Source organism: Sciurus vulgaris, assembly GCF_902686455.1.
Source record: "Sciurus vulgaris genome assembly, chromosome: 10".
NCBI classification, from domain to species: Eukaryota; Metazoa; Chordata; class Mammalia; order Rodentia; family Sciuridae; genus Sciurus; species Sciurus vulgaris.
The window spans coordinates 125,107,575-125,133,550 of NC_136470.1; the positions used below are offsets into that span (position 1 = coordinate 125,107,575).

The 25,976-nt window shown below is 44.8% G+C and overlaps 1 protein-coding gene and 1 pseudogene across 16 annotated transcripts in view; one reads left to right on the top strand and one right to left on the bottom strand.

Moving 5' to 3' along the window:
- Positions 1 to 3,638: 3,638 nt before the first annotated feature.
- Positions 3,639 to 7,913, top strand: LOC306670488 (large ribosomal subunit protein uL13-like; annotated as a pseudogene). Its single transcript has one exon. The product of its transcript is annotated as a large ribosomal subunit protein uL13-like (transcript).
- Positions 7,914 to 11,700: 3,787 nt separating this feature from the next.
- Positions 11,701 to 25,976, bottom strand: part of DZIP1L (DAZ interacting zinc finger protein 1 like) — a 31,639-nt gene continuing 17,363 nt past the window's right edge. For 6 of the 15 annotated variants that reach the window (XM_079100897.1, XM_079100905.1, XM_079100893.1 and 3 more), the window contains 7 exons: positions 25,693 to 25,746; positions 23,088 to 23,221; positions 21,668 to 21,857; positions 18,658 to 18,874; positions 17,997 to 18,187; positions 15,185 to 15,324; positions 11,702 to 13,579 (listed from right to left, as the gene is read on the bottom strand). In XM_079100897.1, the coding sequence (XP_078957023.1) occupies positions 13,418 to 13,579; positions 15,185 to 15,324; positions 17,997 to 18,187; positions 18,658 to 18,874; positions 21,668 to 21,857; positions 23,088 to 23,221; positions 25,693 to 25,746 (1,088 nt within the window). In that variant the 3' untranslated portion in view covers positions 11,702 to 13,417. Of the gene's footprint in view, positions 13,580 to 15,184; positions 15,325 to 17,996; positions 18,188 to 18,657; positions 18,875 to 21,667; positions 21,858 to 23,087; positions 23,222 to 25,692; positions 25,747 to 25,976 lie in introns of all 15 variants that reach the window. The other 9 variants (XM_079100896.1, XM_079100895.1, XM_079100902.1 and 6 more) reach the window with 9 other exon arrangements.

The window sequence follows — 25,976 nt, forward strand, 5'->3', positions numbered from 1 at the left end:
ACAGGGGTTCTGAGAGAATCCTGTAGCAGCAATACCCTCTACAGACTTGAGAAACATGGAGAGGAGCAAGGCTTAGCAGGTGGCATCCCAGGGTACTGATCCCAGGGTGTGGGCCCTAAAATGGTATTAACATGCTAATTTAAGGCGACTCTTACATTTTTCCCAGAATAAGTTCAGGGCCCTGGCTACCAAGGGCCCATATTGCCATGTGTGCAGGCCCATGTATCAACTTTCACCCCACCGTGTCCCGTTCACAGTGCTGCCTCAGGTCTATAACATCAAATGGCAGCAGTAAAGTACCCTATGGGGCAGTCTCCCAACCCCTTAGGCTCGGTGCCACAGAATACCAGCAGTCCTTGGAAGGTGGTCTCACCTATATTCTCTGAGCAGGGATGTAACCAGCATTACATGAGAAAGCCAAGTGTCCATGGATCATGGGTAAGGCCTGTTTTTTCCCAGTGTGCCCCACATATAAACATAACTACCACCTGCACCCTCTGCTTTCATCTGTTCTATGCTCAGGGACCTGCTGCCCCTGATGGCCTCACTAGATGCACCTCATTCACCTCCTCTCTGGGGTCCAGACTACCATTTTCTGGCTCCCACCAGGCCACCTTCAAGTCACCGTCTACACCACTGTAGATCTGCCACACAGCACCTGCACTGACCTCGGTTGCTCCTTTCTCTGGCTCCCAAGAATGGGGCTGCTTCCCCTTCCAAGACCCAGTTCTGTCACAGAACCATGTGGATCCTAATGATACACCTGCGAGCCCCATAATTCCTAAAGGGCTTTTTCAAAAATCATTTGTTTCTGCTATACATTAACCACAAAAGAACTAATTCTAAAGCAAAAAGGAAAAAAAGACAATTATGTGAAAACGGTTCAGAACCATGAAATAGATGCTGATTATAAATATAGGCTTCAGGCATTATGAAATGAAGCAGCTCTAAACTTTCAAAGAACAAAGAAAAAGCAAAAGACTTTTTTAAATATCAAAAGGACTTTCAGGTTATAATTAGTAAATTGACTAACCTTTTTAAAAGTAAAAGTGAATTTCTAAAGCCTGCAGCATTCGTGGAATTACAGAATACTATAAATCTAGGGGACTTTCTCTGCCAACCTCCTCACCTCACAGTTGTGAAAACTAAAGTTTCCCTGACTTTCCCAAGGTCACAAAACATGATCATAAAACTGATGAACTTCCTCAGGTTCTTTCCTCTCACTCAACAGTGGGAGCTGCTTTGACAAGTGGCAACATCCTCAAATTATTTGGATAAATATACAGCGATGGTGATCATGGAGGTGGTGGTAATGCTGGTTACTATGGTTTGAACTTGATTTGTCCCCCAAGGGTCTATGTGTTAGAGGCTTGGTCCTCAGTGTGGCAGAGTCAAGGTGGTGGACCTTTAAAGGGCACAGTCTCATAGGAGGTGGTGGTGAAGGTGGCAAAACACTGGTAGTGCTGGTGGTGGTAATGATGGTGGTAGAGGTGGTAATGATGGTGGAGGTGGAGGCAGTAGTGGTGCTGGTTGTGGAAGTGGTAATGATGTGGTTGTGGTGGAGGTGGTGGTAGAGCTGGTGATAGTGGTGGTGGCAGAGGTGACAGTGTGCAGGTGGTGGTGGTAGTGGTGGCGGAGATGATAATGATGGAGGTGGAGGTAGTAGTAGTGTTAGCCGCGGAAGTGGTAATGGTAGTGGTAGAGGTGGTAATGATAGATGTGGAAGTGATAACGTTGATCATGGTAGAGACAGCGCTGGCAATAGTAAAGGTAGCCATGGCAGCAGAGATAATGGAGATAGTGATGTGTATGTACTTGGAAGTTGAAGAGTGGGTGGTAGTTCAAGGGCAACTTAAGGGCCCATCAATCAAAATTAAAATTTCAGTTAGGACTGGATAAGGCCTAAGAAATTGTTGTTTCCTCTACACAGCAGTAGAGGAAAAATTAATTAGATCTATAAACACAATGGAACAGTACACTAAGGAAACAACAGGGTCAGAAGGATTTTTCAGTGTGGGATTGCCATGCATGTGTGATATTTCCAGGCCAGAAAAAAGCCCTGACAGTGAGGCTCCCTGAATGAAGGCACAGGTTGAAATACCCATCAGCACTTTGTTTTGGGTTTTGTGCATTTGTTTTGTGGTGCTGGGATTGAACTAGGGCCTCAAGTATACTGGGCAGGTGCTGTCCCCCAGCCCTGACGTAAGTTGGTTGCTTTTTCTATGCAATAACCTCAGCTAAGCCTTGGCAACACAGGGTGAGCAAGAAAACCACAATCTGTCTGTTCTGTTCCTTATCTTTAAAGGTTTGGGGGATTTGAATTGTTTTGTTAGTCACAGTAGAGTTGCCTGACTGAATAAGACAGTTTGCCACATGCTGCCCATCCAGCCCAATCAAAGGTGGTTATGTAGCTGGTAAAGCCCAGCTTATCTCTTGCTGTGAAGTCCACGTCATTAAAAAGCACTCATGAATTGAGCAGCTATGAACATTGAGGTGGCTGTATCTCTGTAGTATGCTGATTTTAAGTCCTTTGGGTATAGGCCGAGGAGTGGGATAGCTGGGTCAAATGGTGGTTCCGAATGATCTCGCTGATAAGCAGATGATGACATATAATGGGGGGTGGGAGGGGTTAGTGTTAGGGTTAGGGTTAGGGTTAGGGTTAGGGTTAGGATTAGGGTTAGGGAGGGGAGCAAGAATGGAGGAAGGAAGGACTGTATAGAGGGAAAAGAGGGGTGGGAGGGATGGGGGGAAGGGAAAAAATAACAGAATGAATCAAACAGCATTACCCTATGTAAATTTATGATTACACAAATGGTATGCCTTGACTCCATGTACAAACAGAGAAACAACATGTATCCCATAAAAAATTTTTTTAAAAAAAAGCACTCATATAGCTTTGTGGCCCACAGTGCCACCATGTGGGAGGCACGTGTCGGCTGGTCCTGCACAAAATAAAACTGAAGTTGTAGAAGCTTTTAAGCCAACCTATCACCTCTGATCAGAGAGTCAAAGTACTTCCTTTACAAGGCTATTGCACTCAACTAATGCAAAGAAAGGGATGTTCAGGCTGAGGGTTCAACAGACTCTAGTGTTACGTTTAAATCTGAGTTGTCCCCGAAAAGATCACATGTAATTTAATGCAAGAAGATTCAGAGGTGGAATGATTACATTATGAGAACTATGACTTAATCAGTGGATTAATCCATTGGTGGATTAGCTGGGTGGTAACTGTAGGCAGGTGTGGTGTGACTGGACAAAGTCAATCACTGGAGGTGTGCCTTTGAGGCTTATATTTTGTCTCTGCTCAGTAAAGCTAGCCCTCTCATGCTCTCACATTCTCTCTCTCCCTCTCCTTCCCTTCACGCCCCCTTCTCCTTTGCCTTACCTTTTCCTACACCACACCCCTCTGCCATGATGTTCTGCCTCAGAGCAACGGAGTCAGCTGACCAAGGACTGAACCTCTGAAACTCTGAGCCAAAATAAACTTTTCCTCTAATTTTCCTTGTCAGGTATTTTAGAGTGATGCAAAACTTACTAAAACACTTAGTGATACATTATCAGGCAAATGTCAGCCAGGATGTGAAGCAGGCACCATCCGTAGTACAATGTTGGTGAGAATGCAAAGTTGTGTAGCCACTATAGAAAACAGTATGGTTTCCTTAGAAAATGAAAAATAGAATTGCCATATGATTCATCAATTCCAATTCTGGATACATAACCCAAAAAATTAAAAGTAGAATCTCAAAGAGATATTCGCATATCCATATAATTACCGCAACACTATTCACAACAGCCAAGACTTGAAAGCAACCCAAGTATACATGACAGATGAATGGATGAAGAAAATGTGATACACTCATACAAAGAAATACTACTCAGTCTTAACAAGGAAGGGAATTCTGACACACACTACAACAAAGATGAACCTTGAGAATGTTATGTTAAATCTTAAGCCAGTCACATAAAGACATACAGAAGTACCCAAAATAGTCAAATTTACGGAGATAGAAGGTACAAGCTTGGCTACCAAGGGCTGAGGAGAGTGGGGAATTGGGTAATATTGTTTTTAACGGGTACAGAGTTTTCAGTTTAGGATGATTTTTTTTTTTTCTTAATGTCTGGATAAGGATGGTAGTTTCGATTTAACACTGGTGTGAATATCCAGAATTATAGACTTTAAAATGGTGAAAATGGTAAATTTTATGTCATATATATTTTGTTATAATTTAAAAAAAAAAACCTAAAAAGACAAGTGCAATACAAGACCCAAAATAGTTAGATTAATGGAATAAATAGAAAGTATGGAAACATACTAATCACATGTAACTTATACTTCAGAAGGTAGATTTTCAAAGTGAACAGAGGATAGATTGTCACATAATGCAGTTGAGATAACTGCTGACTGTAAAAACATATCCCTAATTAATAGTTAATATACACCCCCAAAAAATACAGACATGTTAAACATTCAATTTTTTAAAACATTTTAGCTAGGAAAATAAAATGTAGATGAATGTGTGTAAGTCTTGAAGTTGAGGCATCAGAAGCAGAAATTAACATGACAGATTCATTCTACTGTCTTTCCTTTTCCCATACCCCCTTCCCTTCATTCCCCTTTATCTGCTCCACTGAACTTCTCAATAAAAAAAGAAAAGAAACAGCTAAAAGGGGGGGGGGGGGAGGTGTGAAGATGACACCAAAAGCAGAAATTATGATGTAAAACTGATTAATTGGATCCCTCTATAGCAAAGAAACCCGTGAACAAAATTAAAAGACAAATAACCAACCAAAAACGAGAAAAATAACATACCTGGCAAAGGATCAAGATTTTCAATCCATAAAGAACTCTGGAGGCAGCTGCCCAAGATGGCGGAGGGGCAGGTTCTGGTGCTGGATGCTGAAGCCTTCCCGCAGGCCGCCTGGTGGCCATCATGGCCAAACAGCTACTGCTGGGCCTCCAGGTGGTGGCTATGCCGCCTGGAGGGCATCAACATTTCTGGAAATTTCTACAGAAACAAGTTGAAGTACCTGGCCTTCCTCCGAAGCAAATGCACACCAACCCGTACTGGGCCTCACCACTTCCATTCCACCACTTCCGGCCCACCACTTCCGGCCCTCCACTTCCGGGCCCCCAAGGACACCTTCCTGCAGACTGTGCAAGGCGTGCTGCCCACGAAAGACAGATGGAAGCCAGGCTGCCCTGGACCACCTCCCGCTGTTTGATGGGATTCCACTACCCTTCGACAAGAAAAAGCTGATGGTGGTGCCTGCTGAGCTCAAGGTTGTACATCTGAAGCCTCCAGAAAAGTTTGCCTGCCTGCGTTGCATGGCTGAGGTGGGCTGAAAGTCCGAGGAAGTGACAGCCATCCTGGAGGAGAAGGGGGCGGAGAAAACCAAGATCCATTACCGGAAGATAAAACAGCTGATGAGGCTGCAGAAACAGGCAGGAAAGAACATGGAGAAGAAAATGAACAAGCTCATAGAGGTCCTCAGGACCCATGGACTCTGGTCCGAGCCCAATAAGGATTGTTTATGCTTCATGTGTGGCCTGGCCTGCCCTTCCCTATCGCCACCCTGGGATATGGGGGACCCAAGACAGCTCTCCAGGTGCCACAGGCAACCTGGGACCTGGAAAGCTGGGGCAGAGAAGGGCCTACTCTTGGTCTCTGCTTCAGTTTTAGGAAGGTCTTTCAGTGAGGTTTCTAAGAAAGACTTGTACAGTCAGAATTTATGACCTGCTCATTCATGAGTCTTAGAAAATTGATAGACCCACCAGTTACTTGCAGTATTCAAAAAAATGAGCTGGAACACTAAGAGGGGTTGCCCTGACTGCAGAGAGGCGTCCGTCTGTTTTCCCGCGTGGCCATCCTATACTCTGTAGCTGACAGAATGTGAGAGCACCTGCTGAATTGACCCAAGTTTTAGAAGAGCAAAAACTGGAAGATGTGACCAAGCGATTACAGCATGGCCCTTGTTCCTTCCCTTTGTTTTGTGGTTAAATTATTTTTGAAGGAAAAAAAAAAGAACTCTTAAAAGCAATAAGACACAAACTAAATAATAACACTGAAGTCTCTAAAAATCAAAAATTAAATAAGGCATTCAGTAGCAAAACCACAGACAGGGACTATGCCAAGTGACATTAAAATGCAGTCATTTAACTGAGCATCCCTAGTGGGATAAATCCTAAGGAAAAGAAGAACTCCAAAGTTTATTAATAAATTTTAAATTGTTTTCAGTGTTCATACTGTTGGCAATAAGATTGTGGTTTTGGTATTCTGACTGTGACTGTGATGTTAAGAGCCAGAACTTTCGTTGGGGAAGAGAAAGAGATAGCAATGTTAAATCAATGAGATAAACTAAAAATCCTGTAATCAAGAAATTGAATAGGAACTGCAAATGCACACAGTATGAATTCATAATGTCTTCTTTATGTATTTCCTATCTCTGTGCACTGGAAAGACTGAGAAACAATGGTTAAGTCCAGTAGCAATGGGCACCCCTACCACCTGGATTGTGTCTATAATATTCTTCCAAAAGAAACCAGGATCCCTCAGATAAATCACTAATTTCACATCTGGGGCAAGAAATGTATGGGAGGAACCTGAAAGATCTTTCATACAAGATAGCAAAGAAGTTATGAGATGGCTAAGGTCATGTCAGAAAGATCTGGGATCCAACTCCCACTGACCAGAGACAGGATAATTTTGACATCAGCAAAGATAACAGCAATAATGGATTTAAACAAGTCAAATATATTTAAGTATGTGAGGTCATGCAGTACATATAGAGGAGTCTAGGAAACTGACTCATTATTCAAAAGGAAAAATAATCAAGCCCTGAACTGTCTTTCCTTTGGGAACTGTAGCTTCTCAGATAGCAAATGTCAAAAGACTTAGAAATTCCCAAGTTTAGAGATCCCTAATCTACAGATGGATTTAAACAATGCTCATCAATGTCAATCACCAATGCTATCATCAACAACTTAAGAGAACTGTTGTATGTCTCCTGATAGGGCACACCACCACCTGTGAAGAGTCTTGCAAAAGAAAAAATAAAAACTGAATCTGATGAAATATTTAGATGTAACAACAAATTTACAGATAGTTCAGGGAAAAAGGAGACTACGTTAAACCCCACCACAGTAATCAATCAGCAAAATCCAGACAAAGGGGAATTCCACAAGACAAACAATCTGACTTCTTCAGCAACAACAAAAACAACATGAAATGTGGAGGGGGAAAGAGGAATTAGGAAGGGAAGGAAGCAAGAAGAAAAATGGAAAGGAATACTTATTCTTAAATATATATAGAAAATAGAGAAATCAAGGATACTGAATATTTGATGATTTTTAGAAAATCATACTGATTTTTGTTGTATAGTCATGGTGGTATAGGGTTTGTATAAAGGGAGTATCTTTTATAGATACATAAAGAAGTGTTTATAGACATAAATGATATGATTATTTGGGAGGAAGTTGGTGAGAGGCATACAAGAAACAAGACATTGTTGACATTTGTTAAAGCTAAGTAATAGGGACAGTAAGGTCATTATATAATTCTATTTTTATGTATACTTGAAACTTTCCATAATAAAAAGATGAAGAAAACAGCAACAAAGAAAAATGAACATCAACTAAAAAAAGGTGAGGTTAGGAATATGATCAGGTGATTCATAAAAGAAGAAACAGAAATGATCAATGTGAAAAAGAAAGAAAATTCCACTTTACAAGAAATCTTTTTTAAAAAGGCAGATTTTTTTATTTTTTATTATTATTTTCTTGATTCATTATACACAAATGGGGTACAACTTTTATTTCTCTAGTTGTACACTACATAGAGTTACACCATTTGTGTACTCACCCATGTACATAGGATAGTGATGTTTGTCTCATTCTACTATCTCTCCTTCCCCCTGCCCCCTTCCCACCCCTCATTTCCCTCTACACAATCCATCCTTCCTCCATTCTTCTTTTACCCCTTCCCTGCCTTTATGTACCATTATCCACTTTTCAGAGGAAATCATTCAGCCTTTGGTTTTTTGGAATTGGCTTATTTCACTTAGCATAATATTCTCCAACTCCATCCATTTACCTGCAAATGCCAATTTTATTCTTCTTTATGGCTGAATAATATTCTATTGAGTATATATACCACATTTTCTTTATCCATTCATCTATTGAAGGGCAACTAGGTTGGTTCCACAATCTAGCAATTATGAATTGAGCTGCTATAAACATTGATGTGGCTGCAGCACTGTAGTATGCTGATTTTAAGTCCTTTGGGTATGGGCCAAGGAGTGGGATAGCTGGATCAAATGGTGGTTCCATTCCAAGTTTTCTAAGGAGTCTCCACACTGCTTTCCAGAGTGGCTGCACCAGTTTGCAACTCCACAGCCATGTATGAGTGTACCTTTTCCCCACATTCTCACCAACACATATTGTTGCTTATGTTCTTGATAATAGCCATTCTAATTGGGGTGAGATGGAACCTTAGGGTAGTTTTGATTTGCATTTCTCTTATTACAGAGATGTTGAACATTTTTTCATATATCTGTTGATTTTCATATATCTTCTGTGGAGTATCTACTCATTTCCTTAGCCCATTTATTGATTGAGTTATTTGTATTCTTGGTGTAAATTTTTTTGAGTTCTTTATAAATTCTGGAGATTAGTGCTCTATCTGAAGTATGTGTGGCAAAGATTTCCTCCCACTCTGTAGGCTCTCTCTTCACATCGTTGATTGTTTCTTTTGCTAAGAAAAAGATTTTTATTTGAGTCTATCCTATTTATTGATTCCTTCTTCTACTTCTTATGCTTTGGGAGTCATGTTAAGGAAGTCTGGTTCTAAGCCAACATGATGAAGATTTGGGCCTACTTTTTCTTCTATTTGATGCAGGGTCTCTTGTCTAATTCCTGTGTTCTTGATCCATTTTAAGTTGAGTTTTGGACAGGGTGAGCGATAGGAGTTTAATTTCATTTTGCTGCATATGGATTTCCAGTTTTCCCAGCTCCATTTGTTGAAGAGGCTACCTTTTCTCCATTGTATATTTTTGGCACCTTTGTCTAGTATGAGGTAACTGTATTTATGTGGGTTTGTCTCTGTGTCCTCTATTCTGTACCATTGGTCTACCTGTCTATTTTGGTGTCAGTACTATGCCATTATTGTTATTATTGCTCTGTAAGTATAGTTGAAATTCTGGTATTGTGATACCTTCTGCTTCACTCTTCCTGCTAAGGATTCAAAAGGCAGATATTTTAAAAGACGAGGCTTCATTCTTTTTGTGTATCACATTGTCAAACATGGTGGCAAGAGAATGCAAAAATGATCTCCCTAGGGCAATGAGGACACTAAATTGGCTCAAGTTTTCTAGAGAGCATTTGGTAGTATGTAACAAAGTACCAGGGGGCTCCAGTCCAGAGCTCCAGGACCATTTCCCAAGTCAAATCTCAGTGGCACCACTCATAAGAGGCAGGACTCAAACCAAGTTCCTTAACAGTCACACGTCTCCATTCCTAGACTGTAAAATGCAAGTTAAGTGGCTTGACCTTGAAGGATTGCTGTGAGATTCTATCAGTTAAATATTTGTGAGGAACTTGGACCAGAACCTGGCATAGACTGCTGACTTTTCTTATGTTGGCCCAATGACCTGATATCTAAAAAAAAATCTCAATCAAGTGCACAAAGATATATATATATACACATTTTAAAATCACTTTATGATTTATAAAAGGAAACAGATGGAAATGATTGGTTAAATAAACTTTGGTAATCTTTGCCTTGAATTAGCATGTGACCATTAAACATAATATGCTGATCTGTCTGTATTAATATAAGGACTTTTCTAATCTATTTTTGAAGAGGAAAATCAAGCTAGAGAAGAACACATATAGTTGAACTCTGGAAGATTCTTTTTTTTTATATCAGTGCATGTACATCTAAACGTTAATAATAGTTGAACTCTGAATTGGAGGATTATTTGAATTTATTTTCTTTTTGGTTATCTGTAGTTTCTAATTTCTCTGCATCCATTTAATTGTTTGTATAATTTTAAAATAATTATTGTATATTTTCCTTAGTTCTTACAAATCTTTCTTCAATTATTAATTTTAGGAGTCACTTTGATGTTCTTAAGGGATACTCAGGAAGTTGGAAAAGCATTATTTTGGGGGTATAGCTGTAAGACTATTTCCAGAGAAAAATAGCATTTCAACCCATCCTCACCCAATTTGAAATGTGTTCTCTCTCTCTCTCTCTCTCTCTCTCTCTCTCTCTCTCTCTCTCTCTCTCTCTCTCTCCCCTTGGATATCAGAACTCCAGGTTTTCTGACTTGGATTCTGGGAGGCGCACCATCAAATCCCCAGGTTCTCAGGCCTTTGGCCTTTGACAGTTTAAGGATCAGAAAGGATCAGCTCCCCTAGTTCTCATGCCTTTGGGTTTGGAATGAGACACACTATTGTCTTCCCTAGGTCTCCAACTTTCAGATAGACTATCCTGGGACTTCTCATTTTCCATAATTTTTTTAGACAATTCCCCTAACAAATCCTCTCACATATATCTACATCTAAATCCATATCTAGATCTAGATCTTGTTGGTTCCATTTCTCTAAAGAACCTAAATTAATTCCCTTTCCAAAGAATTTTAAAATGTATTTGAAAATGAAGAAGAATGAATAGCATAGAAATGCCAAAGTAATATGTTAATCAAAGTCTCCAAAGTGGATAGAAAACTCCACTTGGAAGCATGTAACATAATAACGAGCATTCAAGAACAATCATCCATGTTGGTACTTATCAACACACGCACACACACACACACACATACACACACTCTGTTTTCATTTGAGTTCCCCCTGGAAGCAGAGCCATAGACAGGAGTTGGGTGCAGGTTCATTTATCACAGGAGGCAGAAGTGAGAGAGTGAGAAAGAATGAAAGAGAAGGGAGAAAGGCCAGTCAAAGGTGCATTGGTAAACAGCAACGGCTAGGCAAAGTACGGTTCAATCCCACAGGAACTCTGAGAAACTACACAAAGTTCAGGATCATCCCACAGATGAATGGGAACCTACAGTGATGGCTCACCAACTCCCATTCCACTGTGACTGTGGACTGCCTGGGAGCAGCTCTCCCTCACTTCCAGGTTGTACCTCCAAGAGGCCTGTGTGACCTTCCACAGCTTCAGAGATAACCCTAAGTCCAAAAAGCAGAGTCCCCCAGGGAACATGTGTGATGCAGGAGACTGGCAATGGAGGTGTGCTCGGAGTCATGTGGAATCAGCATGTGATGGGAGAAACAAGCATCTTCTTGCCCAAACACAGTAAATACAACACTGTGACTTTGTTGGCAGAATTCTAAGACAGCAACAAACCCCACCATCACTCCCCACTTGCTGCCCCATCTTCCTCCTCACATAGCTACTGGGATCATCCATCATGCATTTTCAGCTTGTTGGTGGTGTGAGATACACAAGGGAATTTCCTCAGTGTCCATATGGAGGCGCCACATAACCTATGGCCTCACTGAACAGTTTCCTTCATATCATGACACCCCCAAACCCCACCTACCCCTGCAATGCCTTCCTCCACTCACCCCTCCCCTGACTCCTCCAACAAGGGCTTCTGGGTCTAGCCCAGATGTTAGGACCACCCAAAGGTCAAAAGAAGCCAGGATGGGCTGAGGGCTGGTAATGGATGAAACAGGACTGGCCACAAGTAGAGTTGATAATGGCTGAAACTTGGTGATGCAGACATGGGCTCAACATGTTGTTCCCTCTACTTGTACATATGTTTGAAATTTTCCATAACTGAAAGTTAAAAATAGAACTTGCTGTGCCAGACATAAAGTTACTAACTGGGTCTCCTTTAAGAAAAATAAATGCTGTTCATTTTGAAGAATGAAACTGGCTGACAGGGTTCACCTCTGCATTCAGGCAGAGGTCTCACTCACCTGAACTACCTCAGCCAATGGACAAGCACAGTGCAGGTAGGAGAGCCCAGCAGGTTCTGCCACTGGGGACTCCCCTACCAAGTGGTTCTTGCTCTGGAGCTTCCCCTGTGTTGGCGGAGACCTTGTCACCTGCATTGCATGCAGGGGCCCTCCTTGCTCCTTTCTGCCTCTTCCTCTCTTTCCATTCTGCATTGCACTCCACAGCCTTTCCCTATCCAATCCCACTTCTGACACCTTTACCTTTCCCAGGTGTGACTCCTGGATAAAACTGTTGCCCTCTGGGCTGGGGTTGCAGCTCAGTGTCAGAACGCTCCCCTAGCATGTGTGAGACACTGAGTTTGATTCTCAGTAGCACATGTAAGTAAATAAATCAGTTCAATAAAGGTCTATCAAAAACTAAAAATTTTTTTAAAAATAAAAAATTTTTGCCCTCTAAAAGTAATGACATCCAAAAAGACTTAACTTGACACAACAGAGGCACAGATTGTTTTATTCACTCTTCATGAACCCCTGTAAATCTCAAAAAATAATGAAGAAATAACAATTACATACATCATGTTATATATAAATGTTTGCATATAATAAACTAATGTTTTCACACTAAAAAAATACAGTGGCTATGTATATAATGTGATTTTGGAAATGTTATTAAAAATTTAATTTCTGGAGCTAAGGTTGTGGCTCAGTGGTAGAGTGCCTGCCTAGCACGTGTGAGGCACTGGGTTCAATTCTCAGCACCACATATAGATAATAAAATAAAGATTCATCAACATCTAAAACAATATATTTTAAAAATTTAATTTCTGGTCCTTTGGTGAGATGAAGCCCCAAACAGGGCTCTCCTTTCTTCCCACCCAAGTACAGTCCTACCAGATATCATAATCCTGGGAAGTTCTCCAAGTTAACCCCAGGATGGGTCAGGTGGCCTCTTCTATGCTCCCATAACACCCTAATCTCTGCTACTAGATTACCACGCCATGCTGGTATTCTGTCCACCCACTTCTGCCTGTACCCCAACTCAGCAGTGGGCAGTTAGAAAACCTAGCATACAGTAGGTACTCAATAAGTGACTTTGGATCAATCATTGACAAGCCTTAGGACCCCACATAGGACCCATCACCACAGTGATCCTGCAGATTTACAAAAGGCTCAGGAAGAGTGACTGGATGATCCCTTTCAGTTTGGAGTTGACATGAAAATGGAAGAAACTACCTTGAGGCCTTGTTATAACCAGTTCTCAAGTCGTGGGACCCAGAGAACCCTACCAAGCCCCCATGGCCCTCCAGGGCAGAGCCCCTCACAGGTAGAGAAGAGATGATCATATTTGTCCCCTGCTCTATTTCCCTCTGAGGAAAAGACCTCTTAGTCGTAAGTAAAGGCAAGAGGCCTAGCAGCCTCTTTTGTTGAGGTGAGATGCAAGCTGGCTTCAGCCAGGTGACAAGGCTGGCTTTCTTGTCAGTCAGGCTCTGTCCAGGATCACCAGCCAGAAACCCTGGGTCTGCCAGAGCTCCAAGGACTGGCATCAGACTTCTCTGGTGGCTTTGAGCAGGACAAGGGCTTTGGTTTCTCTCTTTGGTTCAGGTCCTGGGGAAGATCTTCCAAGGAAGAGATCTCCAAGTCACTCTCATCTTCAGAAAGCTGTAGGGCATAAGGGGAGAAGAAAATGTATTTTGATAAATGCAGGAGGACAATAGAAAGGTAACCATCATGTGGGATGGCAAGGGGGACAAATGCAGAGAGAGCCTGCTCCAGAGACCTAAGGCCACAGAGATTTCCAATAGCCCTGGAACTCTACTAACTAAACCTTGGAAAGACCTGTGTATAGATCTGGTTGCTCCTGCTTTCATTCAAACTGAGCAGATTTTTAACTCCCCACATGGACAGAACTGAAAATCAGAGCCTCAACCTCTGCAAGTTCTAGAGCTGAATGCACCATGGGAAGCTCAGGGGTACAGGACCCTTCAGTTTGGAAGGGGTTGAGCTTCAGCCAATGAGAGAGCTCAGAGGAATCGGGCAACACCCAGACCACAGGAACAGCCCAGGCCAGGCCTTCCCTCTTGGTGCCCCTGCTGGTCACCTGGGCTTTGATATAAGCCACTGTAAGCATTTTCTCCTGGCACCTAAGGCCAACCAATCAGAAACCACCTGAGACCTCACTCTGCAAGCATGCTCTGATCAGTGCCTCCATCTGTTTTGGGCAGTTGGTACTCTCAGCTCAGTAGTAGAGCACTTGCCTAGCATGCATGAAGCCTTGGGTTCAATCCCCAGCATGGTAAAAAGAAAGAAAAAAAACAAAAAACAAAAAACAGTGTAGGTTGTCCACTACTATTAGTTTCAGGGCAATAGAACTGAACATCCCAAAATGCACCTCTTTGAGAAGGTGAGAAAGGAACATGGAGTAAGCAAGGTCTGAGTCTTCCTACCTAAGGAAATAACAGGAGTATGAAAGGTGATGAGGGGCTGGTAATGGTGGGGGAGGGGCCGATCTGAGTTCTAAGTCCGATGGCATCTAGACCCTGAGGGAAGTAAGGCCATCAGGACCCATAGTGATGAGCCATGGCCCTGAATATTTAGAACGAATTTATCTAAATATTGCCATTTTACATTGTTGCCTATGATGGTACCACTCCAATGCCCACCCCTGCAGGGAAGGGGTCTGCTCTGTCCACAGCCATGAGGTGTGATAAAGTGAGGAGCCCATCGTGGAAAAGATGATGCAGGAAGAAAGCCACCACAACAGAGGCCACACCCAGTCAGTTCCCAGGCTGTTGGAGGCAGGGAACTGAGAACTAAACCTTCTGAGCAGCTGCTTGTATAATGAACCAAAAGGACTTTTTTGTCTATGAGGTACTAGGAACTGAACTCAGGAGTGCTCTACCACTGTGCTACATTCCCAGCCCTTTCTGTATTTTATTTAAAGAGAGGGTCTCACTAAGTTGCCCAGGTTGACCTTGAACTTGTGATACTCCAACCTCAGCCTCCGAAGTCACTGAAATTACAGGCATGTGCCATTGCAGCTGGCTCAAAATGATTTTAATGTTAACCTGGGTACAAAAAGAATTCCATAGTGGGCATCTCTCCACATGTGTAGGGGTAAAAAGAGACAATGTCATCTTCAATTTCCTGCAAAGGTCAAAGCTGACACTTGGGGACCCTCCCCCTAATTCTCACCCCAGGCTTTTTGAACTTGGAGCTAGCTCCGTGGGTAACAGCAGGGCTACCTCCAAGCATCCCACATCCTACCTGAGGCTTCCCTCTTGGCGTGGAAGCCCTCTGCGGCCCTGTGTTGGACCTCAAGAACACACTGACTCCTCCAGCAGGCTTCTTTGCTGGAGTCTCAAGCTGCTTCTCGAGGTTTTTGACCATTGACTGCACCAGTGTTCCTGGAAGGGAGACAAGTGACTTGTCACTGGAAAGAGCAGGAGAATGAATGCTTCATTCCATGGGTCATGTCCAGACTACAGTGTGATAGAGGTAGAGGGGAGAGGGTCAGGAAGAAGAAGGTAGGGCAGCCACAAAGAAAAGAGGTAAGGAGACAGAAGGCCCAGGTCCGCATGTGCCCAGTTTCAAGGAATATTCTTGGAATATTCTGAATGTGTCACATGGCAGCTATGGTGGCTCATGGGAGGCTGAGGTGGACCCCTGCGTGGTGTGATGCAAGAGCTAACATGCAGATGGGCTCTTCTTCAATGTTTTCACACAGAGACAAGAATAAACTTTAAATATAAATTAGCACAGGAGGACTGAAGAAGAAAATGGCTTTCTGTGAACTCAGTGCAGGAAACGGGATCTGAACAGAGATGGAGATCATCATCAGACCCTGGTGCCTGAAACCAAGGTGATGTCTAGACTGAGGGCTGACCAGGAGGCAGGGACCTAACTCCACACAGCCCTCTAGGGTTTGAATGCCTGGGGCCTGAGAAGATTTGTTCGAGCTACAAGAACTGCTGGCTCATTGATTCATTCAAGAAATGCTTATTAAGAGCCTACTGTGTTCCTTGCCCTCTTATTAATCATCTTGTCCAAATATCTCGTTTTATAACAAAGAAATCAAAATCTTTGCACCAGGACCAGCAGGTAGCAAGTGACAGAGCCAGAACTGCCTCAGAAGACTCCTGACTCCTTGCCAGACTATGGACCTGCCTGGTAGGACAGCAAGACTTCTCCAGGGATCCAGTTCTGCTGGATTCTCATGGGCTTGGCTTATGCTGTGGACATGATGAAGTACTGCAAAGTCCATTAAGGACCAGAGACTTGCAGATTGCAAACCTAGGTGTATGGGTTAATCAGCTCTGCATTGCTGTGACCAAAATTCCTGAAAAGCACAACTTAGAGGAGGAAAGTTTATTTTGAGTTCATGGTTTCAAAGATTCAGTCCATGGTTTACCAGCAACATTGCTTTGGACCCAAGATGAGACAGAACATCAAGATGAAAGGGTATGGTGGAGGGAAGCTGCTCAGCTCATGGTGGTCAGCAAGAAGCAGGTAGAGGGACTGTCCCAGGGAAGATGAACTCTTACAGGACACACCCCCAGGAACCCACCTCCTCCAGCCACACGCCACCTGCCTACAGGTACCATTCAGTCCATCCATTCAAATTAGGATGGACCAATGAGTTTACAGCCCTCAAATTCCAATCATTTCACCTCTGCATTAACACAGGAGCTTCAGGAGGACATCTCATATCCAAACCATAACAACATAAATCCAAAACTTTTCTTGCTGACTTTGCAAATGTAAAATTTGATACTCTTCAGCTCAGCCTTGGCTAGAAAATGCAACTGAAGCTACAGGCCTCTGTTAGCAGTTTTGTAAGAAAAACTTGAAAGAATGGAAAGGATGCAGGTGTTCTGAGAAGAAAAATGCTCAACTAGTCATCATAGCTTATTAGAATGGTAAGTTTAAGGAATAGTTAAGCATTCTAATCACCATATTATTTAACTTATATCTGTATGATTCCCTCTTCACCAACAAGCTGAATTCCTGTTTCTTTGCTGTAAAGGGCAAAGAACCTTCTGTATGATGGAAGGGCTGCTGTGCACCCCAGGCTGATGGTAGAGACTGAGACAGTCTGTTGAAAAGACTTCCTGTTAGTTTCTGTGGCCAAAGTTTCCCCATCTCTGCTTGAGAGTTGGGTTGGACCCTGCCTGAGGCAACTCCTGTTCACATCTGTCTTTGCCCCCTGCTTTTCTGCAGAGCCTGTAGGCCCAGGACGGCACTGCCTGAGGCCATGGTAAGTCAGGGTCACATCTTTCCCTTGTCAGTGCTATGAGGAGTGAACGAGAACATTCTACAGAGAGATCCTGAGCACTTGGTGAGTACCCAGTAATAAATGTGGAGAGAAACCTTTTCTCTCTGCCTCAAACTTCCACAGAAGAACTTCTCCACCCACCAGGATGGGGAAGAATGGAAGAGGTACCCACTCAAGTTTCTCCCCCACACCCTGTTCTCTCCTACACACAGAAGCAGAAGGCAGGAACTCTAAAATCCCCTGGGCCATGACAGTGCCAACTCTTTGTGTCTGACCTTCTCCCTGTGACTGGGAGGCCAGCTGGAACATTGCCCACAGCTCCTGTTTAAGATTCTGCCTCACAGGTCTGCTTTACCAACCCAACCCTGGGCACAGGTACAGTCAGGATCTGCATATGGAGAGCTTGGAGGGGACCCCACTTAGGCCTCAGATGCTGGATGTTTCTCCAATCCAGCCCTAATGGAAGCTATGCCTTAGATATTCCTGGGCCCTGTCGCTCTTAGTAGAATGGGACTTTGATCTCGATGTATCTAGTGAAAGTATTTACTCTCTACCTTACAGAGTGTGGAGGAGAAAAGAGGTGAGTGGGTGCCCCCAACATCCAACAGTTAAACAACTCCACAACAACACAAGGAACCACATAAACCTCACTCACGTTCTAGCTTTCTCCTGCGATCTCTGCTATCTCAGAAAATTATGTGAGGGGAAGGACAACCATGCTTTTCAAGTTAAAGAAAGAAATACCAAGTCAGAAAGCCCAGGAAACCTGTGCTGGAGAAGGGCCACCCCAGGGGTGCCACTCACCCGAGGAAGCCAGCCCACCTGAGCCCTTGCCAGGGGACTGAGCGTTCTCCTCCGAGGTCTCCGTGTCAGACCAGTCCCAGGCATCCTCTGGCTTGGGCCCTGTCCTGGAAGGAGTTTGCAGGGGCTGGAGGGACACGTGATGCCCAGTGTCCCCCTCTGAGTCCTCTTCAGAACTGAATGGGGGCGTGCTGCTGTGTGAAGGAGAGGTAAAGAGGGGAACATGAAAGAAAACTTTAAAAGCCAAAGTTCACCACCTGACTAGCTGGTTTGGTCTTCCCAGAGCCAGAGCCAGCCCTGCTTCATCCCGTGGGCTCTGATAACAGCCAAGAGCCGTATGTGAGGGGAGCCGTCACACCAGCTTTTCCCTCAGAAGGGGCTCAGAAGGAGACAGCCCTGCCAGCCTGAGGACCCCACCTTCCAATGTGGCAGCTGGGGTTGGAGGAAGAGCTGGGGAAGGGGAGGGGAGGCCTGTCTGGTCTGGGAGCAAAGGATTCCCAGTCTCTCTTGGGAGCTTGGGTTGGACCCCACCTGAGGCACTCTTATTCACATCTGTCCCCCCTACCCATCCACCCATTTTCTGCAGAAGCCTGTAGGGAGCCCAGGATGGGGCTGCCTGAGGCCAGGGACACCACCTCAGGCTCAGGAAGAGCCCAGGACTCACCTCAACCCAGGCCCTGGGGAAGTGGGGATGCTGGAAGGTTTATGCATCCTGGGGCGTGGAGTCGGGGTGGACCCTCGGGCCAGGCCAAGGCCATGGTTGCTTCGGTTCTGAAGGGTTGGTGTGGATGGCTCTGCTGGCTTGGATGGCAACACCACATGCAGGGTCCTGGTCTTTGGCAGGGCCTCTCTGGTGTCCAATGGGCTCTGCTGGCTTTTGACTAGAAATACAGAAAAGAACAACTTTTAGTGCATGCCCACACTGGGGTCTCAAGCCTGAGAGGATGTAAAAAGAGGGTCTACCACACTGGAGATGGACAAGCCACTCTGTCCTGGTAGGCAATAATAACCACAGCAGATTTAAAAATTACCCCACCTCAGGAGTCCCTCGATGGGAGTACAGTTCCACAGCTTCATCAGACTGAGAGAGAAGCAGGGTATCATTACAGAACACCAACAGGAGTCAGCAGGTCTGAGGACCCTGAGCTGTCCTAGATTTGGACCTTGGTCTTGGCAATGTCCCCTCCCTACTTGCCCAAAAAGTTGGCTACTGGAATATAGGCACCTTGCAGGAAGGCCCTGGTGCCACCAGAGGTCGCTGCAGGACTACATGGGCCATCAAGAACCACATGCAACCTCCTCCCACATGCAGCCTGGGGCCACCAGTCGCCTGGCAATTAGATAAACCCCTCTGTTTTCCAAATTGCATCAGGATTCACTTGGGGGGGGGGGGCAACAATTGTTCACGGAAAGTGAATAGAAGAGAAAGTGCACCACAGAGAGTCCAAGTGTTCTCCATAAAACTTATGTGTTTGAATAGTTTCTTACTGCAGTAACTCAAGGTCAAAAAATTGGAAATATGCTGCTTTCAGAGAATGCATTTACTAAGAAGTAGACCTAGGAAAGAGTGAACTAAAGAAAGGGGAAAGGTATAAACAAACTTGCTGAAGGAAAATAACAATTGCTTACAATTGCTGGGTACCAGACACCAAGCAAAGCACTTTATACAACATCTATTTGGCACCCAGAGCATCTTCAGACAGCATCGGTCTCCTGCCTTACAGGACTTTGAGAGAATAAGGAACTTGCCCACAGTTCCATGAAAGAAAGTGATAAATGCAAACCCTGGTAGTCTGTCTGCCCCAAATCTCAACTCCTGAGGCCAACTTTGCTGCATCTCATAGTCCTGCTCCCAAGCAAGAGAAGAGGCATGGTCTGATCAGGGACAGGAAGTGAGCATTAGCAGAGCATCTGTGGGGCCTGGGAGGAGAATGTGGGCTCAGAGCTCGGAGGAAAGGTCTACGCAGCATCTTGACCCAGTGCTCTCCTCTCACACCTTAGTAGCCTGGACCCTGGGGCCAGGGAGGGGGAGAAAAGACAAGAGAAAGCTCTCCTGACTCTGATGACAGTACCAGGGACTGGAGGTTAGGGTGACACCTGGAAGGAGCAAAATACCTCTCCCTTCTCTTGGAAGCTGGCACTCTGAGGATGCTTCCATTCATCTTCCCTGAGTTGCTGTCCTTCCCTCCTCCGAGGTCCTACCACCTCTGTGCCTGGCTCCATTGTGTCATCTAGTCCTCTCTAGTTTCCCAAGGAAGGGGACCGGCCCTGGCACAAAGACAACCCCAGCAAATATTGTGCTAAAATGAAAGTGGGAGATGAATTAATGAATGGACATTTACTCAAATGAGCCAACCCAAGCATGAAAGGCAAGTCAGTAACCAGGACAAATACCCTGTTTCAGAGATGTCTGTGTTCAGCAAGACCTGTCCTTTCCTTAGAGATTTGAAGATCAGAAGTTTAAACTAAATAGGGTAAGTTCCCAGATCATCACACAATTTTTATCACATTCTCATAACAACTATCCTGCTTATTTAACAATTTTATATAAAATGACAGCACTTGTAAACATAAAACACCTGTTTTATACTTGTCCAAATAATAATTTCCATGAACTCACAGAATTGCTATATTGGAAATATTTTTTTCTAATTCATGTGCAGAAAAATAAAGATTAAATTTTAAAATGATTGGTGCATGTACTACTAAAATCTCTGTCACGTCCCCAGAAATATACAGACCACACTTTATAAAATCTCTTTGCATGAAGAACTCAGATTGGATCTGTCCAGACGTGAGATCCAGAATGAGCCTTCTTCTGGGCCACATGTGCCCACACCTGAGGAGATGATATGAAGGAAGCTGGGCATCGTCTCCATGAGGAGACCCAGACCCATAGAAACCCTCCACAGAGCCTCCGGGTCAGCATCCCAGTGGACCAGGGAATCCTCTAGAAATGCAGCCTTTCAAATTTAGAAAGGAAAAGTCCCCTAGTCCACAAGGTCTTTGAGGGAAGAGACCTGAGGGTCCTTGTCCATATACTTTAATCTTCCATCAAAACACAGAGCCTCTCCTTGTCAACCCATGGGAACAGAGACAAGTAGCAAAGCAATAACTTTGGCCTGAGCAGGGAACCAAGCCTGAGCCCTGAAGATTTGTCCCAAAGTAGAACCAGACCAGCTTCTGCTGTGCCACAACTCAGAGCAGAGAATAGCTGCACTAGAGGAAGCCATTCTTGAATTGACACTTGCTCTACTCTGCAGCCATGATGCTTCCAGACCTTGGGCTTGTCTCCCACAATGACATGGCTGGCATGCAGAGCCAGATACTGACGGGCTGCTGTCTGTTGGAGCAAATTTAACCTGTGATCAAAGCAAGTCAAGCAAGGCTGATGCAGCTGCGAGTGAGGTCTCCTGTCTGAACAGGGAGAAGTCAAGCTGACCACAAGCTCTATAGCTGTGCATCTCCTCCAGCTCCAGTGGCATGGACAAGTGGCCCCCCAACCCAGCTCCTAATTCTGTTTTCCCAGAATAAAACTTTCGGACTTATTCACCCCTGAGGGCCCTTCAGCTCAGGCTTCATAGCAATGCCCATGTCTGTGTGTGCAAAAAGCCTTAGTGAGAACAGGATCCTCCCAGGTCATTGTCCCAAAGCAAGCCCTGTCCCCAACATACCTGGAGGCTGCCCATCCTGCTGGAACACCATGGCCTCGTTCTGTCTCTCCTTCACTCTGTGGATGGCTTCCTTGACAAGTTTTTCCCTCAGACTCAGAAATTCAGAAAACTTCCTGGCCCTCTGCTCCCGCTGGGCTCTCAGCAGGGTCTCCAGGTGTTTGAAAGTCTGAACGGAGATTCCCTTTGCATCCTAGAGGAGACAGAAGTTCACCTTTGCAGACAGAAGCTGCCATTCTTCTTCCCTATTCTCACACCTGTGGCTGCTGACCTGGGAGTCCCTGTGATTGGTGCCTGGTATATTTTAGGTGGCAGAGGGACAATGAAATGAGGATCAGAGGAGGGAGAGTAGTGTCTTCACAGTTGCTCCAAGGATGATGATTCAGGGTTTGGGAACCCCACCAAAATGTGTCTGGTAGCATAATGCAAAGGGTTGTGTCACAATTCCATTTACATCATAGCATAAGGGGCTTAGTTGGGACAAGCTTTTCCACTACCCACCGAATCTTAGGATGAGACCGGTCACTTGCTCTTTTTTATACCCCCAAGCACTATCACCATTCCAACACGCTGTCACCAGATAAAGATGTTTGAATAACTAACCTGCAAAAAAACAAAACTTCTGGAAGTTTCCAGAGTTTTTGGCATCCACCCACTAGCCCACAAGAACATCTTGGGAGACTTCAGAATCCAAGACAGGGGTTCATCCAAGTTTAGAAATATTTTAAGTCTGAACATAGGACCAAGGTTAGATTAAGCAGTAGTTGAAAACAGTCCAAAAATTAGAGAGCATCCTTCCTAAATTAAACCTAGGTGTCTATTTTTTTCTCTAATCTCACTCATTGAAATACGAATGGCATTTTCAATGATGTGATGCTCAGTTACCTTAACAAGATGTTTTATTTAATAATAGATTTCATTGGTGCAATGATAACGTGCATGGCTGGCTAAACACAATGGCATTCAAATAGTATCTGGCAGCAAACACAGCTTTTAGTGCTTGCCCCTCCCATAGGCACTAGCTGAGTGGGCATAGTATGTTTGTCACAGGTGATAGACTCACAGATGGACATCTATCCAAAGGGGACCAATCCATAGACCAAACTGAGCAAATAAAATTCCCTCTGTCAGAAAATTTGGAGACCCAGAAGTTATCCATGAGTGGAGAACACTAAGCGTCAAGATGTGGGGGCCACAACAGCCAAGTAAGACATTGGAGGAAACAGAGAAGACTGCATTGCTGCTAGGAGGTGCAGGGAGAAGACACATGGATTTCCCTTCCTGGACATCAAAGGAACCCAGGTCAGAACAAATGAATGGATGAGCTTACAAAGAAAAGAACAATTGATCACTTTTCATTTTGGTAACACTTTGTGACTCAGTGGTAGGTCTGGGCCCTTTAAATGGTGGTCCTAGAACCCACCCGCTTTATTCCCATGCCTTCCAGCTTCTCTTGCAGGGTATCCTCCAGGATGGGCCGGAACTGCCTCAGCAAGGTGGGGTTTTGCCTCAGAGCTGCCAGCACCTTCTGCTGCTCACCCTGGGAGTCTTCCAGCTCTGTAGCACAAAATAATCACCAGGTCAGCGTGCCCACCTGAGACCTCCATTCACAGAGCCCCACTGCACCTGCCAGGCCCTCATGCTGCCAGTGATTCTGGTCTCCAGCCTGAGAGCCCAGGGCCACTGACTCCTCCTCCCAAGTGTCCACCTGGGCCAGAAGCTGGGGTGTTTCTGCTCCTGGTTACCACTGTCCCAGACCCTTCAGCAGTCTCATTCTCTCTCTGTCTGGACCTCCCAGATGTAGGCTCAGTCAGTCCTGCCACAGGTTAACTCTTTTGAACTTGCACTTGAGCCCTGAAAGCAGCTTGTTCCTGAGCTCCATCCTGGTTCCGAATTCTGGGCCCTCATGCTGCCAGCTCCATCCTCCCCCAACTGCCATCCTCACCCAATGTCCAGTTCTGTCCTGGTACAGAAGACAAATTGTGAACAAGAGAGACAGATCAAGTTTGCTATCTAGATCAGGGGTTCTCCCTCCAGCTGCCACATGGATCAGAATCACCTGGGTTAAAAATTAAAAATGCCCATTCCCTGGTCACACTCTGCCCAGAGTCTGATTGCATATGTCAGGGGAAGGGCCCTTAAATCTGCATTTTCACAGGTCCTGATTCTGATGGAGATAACCCATGGACTGCACATTAATAATTACGAATCCACAGGGTAACAAAATAGGCAACTGCAATAAAACATGCCAACTGCTACAAAGGGGCAGTGTGGGCTGAGTCAGGAAGGCTCAGTGCTTAGAACTGGATGACGCCCGGCAATTCACTCAACAGACATTAACTGAACAGGTAGAACAAAGGTGTGAGCCAGCCAGAGTAAATGCTGGGGACACAAAAGAAACCCCTCTCTCTTCCCTAACAGAGCTCAAGATCAGGGCTAGTGAACCAACTGCACATTGAAACCACTCCAGGCTAATTACATCAGAATTTCAAAGCGTGGGTCCCCACCCTTGATGTTACTTTTTTAAACTTCCTGAACATTCTGACAAACACCATCACCCAGTAACTTGTGAGATATGCAGATTCTCAGCTCCCACCCCAAACCTACTGAATCAAAAATTCTGCAGGTGGGGTCCAGCAATCTGCATGGAAACAACTGCCACCCCATGACCACTACCACCCCAGCCCATCCCAGCCCTCCTCAGGTGATTCTGCTCAATAAGATTTGCACTGGGATAGGCACCTGTACCATGGTTGTATACTGGTATCGCCTGGGCAGCTTTAAATGCTTCTGATGCCTGGAGCCAATCTCCTACATGGTCTGATTCAGGAAGAAGGGGACCAAAAGCTACAAGTTAACTGTGGCAGGACTTACTGAGCTCAGATCTGGGACAGTGGTACCCAGGAGCAGAAACATCCCAGCTTCCAGCCCAGGTGGATGCTTAGGAGGAAGAGTCAGTGGCCCTGGGTTCTCAGGCTGGAGACCAGGTCAGGGTGATTCTCAATGTGCAGCCAGTTGTAGAGAGTCACTGGTCTCATGTGACTCCCAAACAGAAGCAGGAATCAGGATGCCCTAGGACATGTGAAAACATAGACTGCCAGGCCCTGCCTGCCCTTAAGAGCTCTGCAGTTTGTCTAGGATGGGGTCTGAGAACTTGCAAATTTGCATTTTTAACAAGTTCCCAAGTCAGGCTGCTCCTGCTGGTCTGCAGAGGAACTTCCTTTCACACTATTTTTTCCCATGTGCATCTACCATCTCAAACATAAAAAATATATTAAAATAAAATAAGCTGTGACGAACTCTGGTGGCCAAGTATAACCCTTCCTGGGGTACATCTGTTGGGTAACTTTGGAGTTGCCCTATGACAGTCTCACTGAGAGCCCAGGCCCTGGTCAGCAGGTTGTCCTGAGAGCACACCCTTGTTTCTCCTGGGAGCTTCCTCTCTCTGCTATCCCGGAAGCTCCTTTCGGTCAGGGAGCATGTCTATTTTCTCATCTCTCTTATGTATCCCCCTCATAACATCTGGTTGAGAGCTCTACAAATCAGAACCTGTTAGTAAATGAGGTGAGTGAAAACAGCAGGTACTCAGTGCTCTAAACAGATGCACGTGGATTCCTGCAGTTAGTCAGGCCCTGTGGGAGCCATCTGCAGCACACTCGTGATGCAGAATAAAACAGCAAAGGTGGTTTTTAAGCCACCAGAGCAAATTCTCCATTGCTCTGGATAGAACCAGGTGAGAAGCAGTGAGGCAGGTGCAAGGAGTAGATTGAATCAGATGTCCTCCTACTCCTAGCTCTGCCATCACCAGCTTTGGAACTCTGGGCAAGTCACCAACTTTCTCTGAGCCTGGGTTTCCCCATTAGCAAACCAGAAGATTGCATGTGAGGACAGGCATGTGACATACCTGGCACACACGAGGTGCTAAAGACATTACTTCATATTCTTAGCTCCTTCCACCCCAGCTTCAGGTGTCCAGAGACAGCTAAGTAGAAACAAACTAAATGACAAAGACAGCAGCAAAGCCCCACCTTCCTCAGGAGAGTCCTCCTCTGTGTCCACAGCCTTTGGCACCTCTTGGGTCCCTGAAAAGAGCAGATATAGTTAGTGGTCCAGTACCCCACACCCCATCTCAGATGTAGACAAAGGGAAGGATCCCAGGAGAGTACTGGCCAGAAGGAGCAAGCCCTCCAGTCAGTTCATCTTTAGAGAGGCAGGATGGACAGTGGTCACAATCACGGACAATGGAGGGAGAAAGTTTAGAGTTCACATGCCAGCTCTGCCCTTCACTAGCTCTGCACAAGATAGAAAGGCC